The sequence below is a fragment of the Hypomesus transpacificus genome, chromosome 2 (genome assembly GCF_021917145.1).
Source record: "Hypomesus transpacificus isolate Combined female chromosome 2, fHypTra1, whole genome shotgun sequence".
NCBI classification, from domain to species: Eukaryota; Metazoa; Chordata; class Actinopteri; order Osmeriformes; family Osmeridae; genus Hypomesus; species Hypomesus transpacificus.
In genome coordinates this window covers 5,197,871-5,203,870 of record NC_061061.1, presented here as the reverse complement: position 1 = coordinate 5,203,870, position 6,000 = coordinate 5,197,871, and the positions used below count along the sequence as shown (strand labels likewise).

At 42.4% G+C, this 6,000-nt stretch overlaps 1 protein-coding gene across 1 annotated transcript in view; it reads left to right on the top strand.

Annotated features, from left to right (window-relative positions):
* Positions 1-427: 427 nt before the first annotated feature.
* The window catches only part of tbrg4 (transforming growth factor beta regulator 4), a 51,959-nt gene continuing 46,386 nt past the window's right edge, over positions 428-6,000 (top strand). Inside the window, exons 1-2 of the mRNA XM_047035494.1 lie at positions 428-760; positions 1,993-2,473. Coding sequence (XP_046891450.1) covers positions 2,063-2,473 — 411 coding nt within the window. The 5' untranslated portion in view covers positions 428-760; positions 1,993-2,062. The remainder of the gene's footprint in view (positions 761-1,992; positions 2,474-6,000) is intronic.

Genomic DNA, 6,000 nt, shown 5'->3' with positions numbered 1-6,000 from the left:
TAAGGCGAACGCTTGTCATTGGTTATGGCAAATCAGAGTGGCTCTGGGCGGATCCAATAGTTTTAAACTTCAACAGAGAACCCGCCTTCAAGGAAGTTAACGTTTGTCAATCGAGAGATCCCAGACCCAGGCTGTGTCTACTACCGCGCACTTGTGCACTTCGAGCACTGACTTTCAGTGCTTAGGGCGCTTCACTCACAAAACCAGAATAATTCAGTGCACTGAAAGTACCAGGATGGCGCACTGCAAACGGTCCAAAAAAACAGTGTACAACGATGGACACTACTCGCCCTAGACGGGCGCCATCTTGGCTACGTAGCAGAAAAGGAGGAGCCCTTTCGGCAGCTTTTTCCACGTTAGTGGAGAAGCGCGTTCAGTTTGGCAGGTTTTGCGGGTGTGGCGAGCAGAGCACTTCCACCAAGTGTTTAATGTAGCAGTCTTCCATTTGAGACAGCACTTATCAGCGACAGAGTGCACTGAATATGTAAGTGCACTGTTTTGCAGGGCACTGTATCGCAGTGTACTTCATAAAGTGCGCGGTAGTAGACACAGCCCCTCTGTACAAATTAAATGTACGAGGGTCTGGTTAGGACCAGGCTAACGGACGATGGCAGAAGTAGGCAAAAGAAAGTAGCCAATCAACAAGTCGCCCGATGATCATGTGACATACCATGCTTACTACGTTGTTTTTCTGCGACTGCGGTAACAACTGAAGTCCATGTGAATGTCGCCGGTTACATCCCACAATCTCATTTGAAAGGTAAAATCAAAAACAATTTGAGATTATTTGTGGTAGGCATTGTTCACAGGAGTCGAGGCGTTTATAGTTAGTTTTAAGATGAAGCATAGCTGTCTAGTGCATCCCGTAAGTGCAGAGCCTGTCTTTCTTGACAAGGTCAGAGTTGCTTCACGAAAGTAGTCAGAGGCGTCGTTTATCACATTAATTAAACATTTGAGTTTGACGAGGCATCGTATGAACATTATAGCTAGTTGTGGAAAAAGGCCTACTGTGTTGCTAACGATTTACCGTACGCGAATGTGGGTTTATGTAAGGTTTCCAGTGTAGATGTTACACAACTAGGGTTGCCAACTTTGTCACTATTAAATAACCTACGCCGAGACAAAAGGTGGCCTGCCGCAGCAGTGCGGGTATGTGTGAATATACAGTGTATTGTTTGAAGCCATTTGTCATAATGATAGCTAGATTAATTGTCGCATTTTCTTAACGTATACAATGCGCTTGAGGGGATGGGACTGATGACAAGTGTCGGTGATCATTCTCATGTGTCGTGACCAGCACTGATGATGTATATACGGGACAAGGGAGGTCACGTTTGGGACAAATCAATTAGGCCTAATATAAGGGACCTCCCGGCTAATATGGGACATTCGGCCACCCTTTACACAATCCTATTTTGCAGGTTTTTAGTTACCTAACTAGTTTTACTATCATAGTCAATGTTGAATGACCCGAGGATCGATCTACAATTTGCCCACCTGTTAGATCACTTCTTTAGTGTTAATTGTTTGACATATTGCTACTACTGTATTTTACATATTTGTCCCACAGAATTCATTTGATAAATGAGTGGTAAATGCAGTGTAAAGAAAGATACATTTTTTCTTTCTGTCTTTCCAGACCAGGGGCCTTATTTATCAAGCGTGCGTAGAAATTGTTCTTACGTGGAGGTTTGAAATATTCCCATGAACAGTTCAAGGTGCGATTTATCAAACATTAGTACGAGCGGCGTATGCACACTTCTAGTAAATTTTCCTTGATAAATCTCACCTGTTCTTAGTCTATAAGCATAAGTATTTGCATACGAAACGCCCCATATTATCTAAATTAGTTGAATCACCACCAATAAAAAAGGAGCTAATAAGTTAAACAAAAAATCATATTAGTGCGGATGAACGGTTGATAAATGATGGTTCTCCTGGTTCCTGGTTCTCATGTCTGATTCTCCGTTGAACTCTGCGTCTCTCCCTCAGCTGAAGGTGATTCTGGCTGCCATATTGTGAACAAGTTTCTCCGGTCTGGGTGCTTCAACTGTGCTCCTCCATGACCAGCCGTCTACTTGGCCGATGTGCCCGTCTTCTATCCAGGGCTTCACCTAATGCTCAGGCCACAACTGCCCGCTTATCTGCCCCTCCAGCTGGGCCTACAGAGCCACTATGGGCCTTTGCCTGGATGGGGCCTTTGGGGAGGCCACTCTGTGAAGGCAGGAGTGTGGCCAAGGATGAGGACTTTCCCACTGTGCCCAAACGCACACACCTGGATGAGCTTCTAGAGATGGCGGAGTCTCAGCAGGATATCCTGTTAGCTTGGGCTGAGCGAGGAGGAAATGGCAACCAAGCTGCAGTGGCCATGGTCAGATTATCTCAGTGCCAGAAAGGGGGCTCTGAATTAAACCAATCAGAGTTGTTGAAGGATCCCAGGCTGCAGGATATGATGGATACGGTTGCTGCACAGGTAGGCGGAGCTGTGTTGGTGGTGTGTAACCACTGTCAACTTGGACTCAAGGAGACAAAGACACTTTCAAGTAAATTTATGTAGTTCAAGGTATCTGTAGTAAAAAGATTAAGTACAGCATCAATTAGCCTGCACTGTTGAACGGACATGCTGGCAACCAACACTGGTGGGCACAGAGTTGCAGAAATGTCTCTCAACTACAGTAGCTACAACTGGCAAGACGATAACAGAGCCTGACTAAGGAAAGCCTGTCCACTATCTATTAAAGGGGTGATTGACTGGGTTTTTGGGGTATTTCACACTGTTACTAAAGGTCTCCGAATAGGGTATGTAACATTGGTTGGGCTGAAAATGGCCCGGTGCTGTTCTATGCCCCCTGATGCTTCCTGTGAATTTGTCCTGGGAAAAAAACACTAGGTTTTCTCCTTTTATGGTCCATCCATCATCTGCCGCTTCTCCGGGGGTCGGGTTTCGGGGGCAGCAACATAAGCTGGGAGGCCCAGACTTCCCTCTCTCCGGCCACTTCCACCAGCTCTTCCTGGGGCACCCCGAGGCGTTCCCAGGCCAGCCGAGAGACATAGTCCCTCCTGGGTCTTCCCCGGGGCCTCTTCCCATTCCACGAATTCACAATCCTTACAAGTTGTACCTCGTCGTAATCACGCTTTCTAGCAATATAAAATACAATACCAATTGGTATTATTGAAGGGGGGGAATAATCGACTGAAATAACGTTTCCAAACTTTTTTTGAGGAGATTACATATAACATGCTAACACATATAACGCATCTGGATAAGAGCGTGTGCTAAAAGACTAAACATATCCGATGTCATCACTCAGGTGCACCAATCACTGGAACGAGACAAAAAAAACTGTCCAACTTCCCCCTACAGTGCTTAACTATGGAGCTAGAAAGCTGACAAGAGTATCTGAATTTGAATATGAAAAATCTGAAATATTTGTGTGTCGAATTTCATAAAACTGAAATATTTTGCTGTTGAATATATAATATCTGAATTATTTGTATGCCGAATATAATAAAACTGAATTATTTTGATCCAAAAATACAAATTTCTAAAATTCAGATTGCAGGAATTCAGATTCTTGAAATTCAGATTGCTGAAATTCAGATTCTTGAAATTCAGATTGCTGAAATTCAGATTGCGGAAATTCAGATTCAGATTTTGTCTGAACTAGGCCAGAGGTGAAACAGCTTGCTTTCACAGGAAAAAGTAGACGATTTCAGAACGACCGAACTTTAAATCAGAACAAACTGAGTTGCTAGTTGGAGGGATACCCAGATCACACATACGTATCTGGGATAGCAAGCACACATACGTCCCGATGTGTAGAAGATACGTCGGCAAGATCTAGTATGGAGATCGTTGGCATTTGATCGAAACTGACTTCCAGACAACGAGTGGACGATGAATCCAATCACACCCGGCCGCACTACAGATATATCCTGTTTACCATAGATAACTCCTTTTATCTATGCTGTTAAATACTATGTCCGATCTCTCAGACAGCAAATATTTCACTATCCATAACCGATCTGAAATGTGACTTAGGAAATGAACATAGTCTATAGGCTGAACATTGACTTTGATAGGAATAAGGAGACAATTAAAAATATGCTTGACCATCCAAAATTGGCTATTAGTAATACAGTAGCTAGTTAGCGTGACTTGATTCAAACTGGATTTTCTGTGTGGGTATTATAATTAAGAGACACAATTGAAGTTCATGATTTTATATCAGGCTGGATGTTGATGCCATCAAGCTCTTAAAAGAACTCCAACACAGAAAAGAGAACAACGGAACATAAATATATAGGCTATGGCTTTGCCAGTTGTTCCGCGTCTTCCATCGGTCTCCGCCGCCCTCCGACTCTGTCTCGACTCACTTGGTAACAGTAACTGACGATTTTGGCAGAGGAGAAGACACAAGTCTTTACAAGTTTCATAAGCACTTGCTCCATACTCATACTCTTCCTCCAACAAGCAACTCTTAGCTTTTGTTCTGAGGTAAAATTCCGTCAGAGAATGTCTAGATTCGGTTGTTCTGAAATCGTCTACTCCGTCTCGACTCAATTGGTAACAGTAACTGACGATTTTGGCAGAGGAGAAGACACAAGTCTTTACAAGTTTCATAAGCACTTGCTCCATACTCGTACTCTTCCTCCAACGAGCAACTCTTAGCTTTTGTTCTGAGGTAAAATTTGGTCAGAGAATGTCTAGATTCGGTTGTTCTGAAATCGTCTACTTTTCCCTGTGAAGGCAAACTGTTTCACCTTTGGCCTAGTTCAGACAAAATCTGAATCTGAATTTCCGCAATCTGAATTTCCGCAGTCTGAATTTCAGCAATCTGAATTTCAAGAATCTGAATTCCTGCAATATGAATTTTAGAAATTTGTATTTTTGGATCAAAATAATTAAGTTTTATTAAATTTGGCATACAAATAATTCAGATATTGTATATTCAACAGCAAAATATTTCAGTTTTATGAAATTCGACACACAAATATTTCAGATTTTTCATATTCAAATTCAGACACTTTTGTCAGCTTTCTAGCTCCATACTTAACCAGCTCCATACACATACAAATAGGGCCATCTTCATCTTCAATGTGCCCATATTCACTCGTAAATATTTTAAATGTTGGTGTACGTCAAATAGGAAAAGACGATAGAAGTAATAAACAGTAAAAGTAAAAACAAAAACAATCATTACATCAGTGTTTCATTTCATGTGTAACTAGTTAGGCCCCGTTTACACGGAAGAAAAACGCATATATTTTCATGCGGTTTGGCCTTTCATTTACACGAAAACTGAGGTTTTATCACGGAAAACGATCATTTCTAAAAACTCAGGCCAAAGTGGAGATTTCTGAAAACTCTGTTTTTGTGTTTGCGTGTGCACTAGCTTAAACAGAGTTTTAGGTTCTCAAAGCTCACATTATGGGACTAAAAAGCATCACGTCATGAGAGCGTCCTGTTTATAGTAACACGTGCGTTCGACTTCATGCAGCGCCGGCGTCGCCTGCAGCCCGGCTGACTTGAAGCAGCCAATGGCTTTCTCAGCTTCAACGCAGCCGGCACCGCCGGTGGTGCATGAAGTCGAACACAACTAGCATAATGGGGTCATTTATTTGTGAATTGCGTTACATTTCTGAATCACGAAATACATTTGTGCATCGCATTTGTGAATCATTCAAACAAATGAACCTCGCGCCTGAAAGGTAAAGGAAGTTGGTCGTGTTATTCGTAGTTGTTGATTTTGAAAATTGTGATTGGTTTGCATGGCTTTATCCTTCACATTACACTGCCGCCTACAGGTTTGGCATAGTTATGATGGCGCTCGGGGGCATATATGCGGGTTCATGTAAACAGAAACATTTTTGAAAACGTACTTGTGTGTACGACGTTATTTTTGAAAACGGAGGGGCAGAAATATTTGTTCCTGTAAATACCTGGCTATGTGTAAACGTGGCCTTAATCTTCACAAACACTGAAAAGTTGTTTTGCAG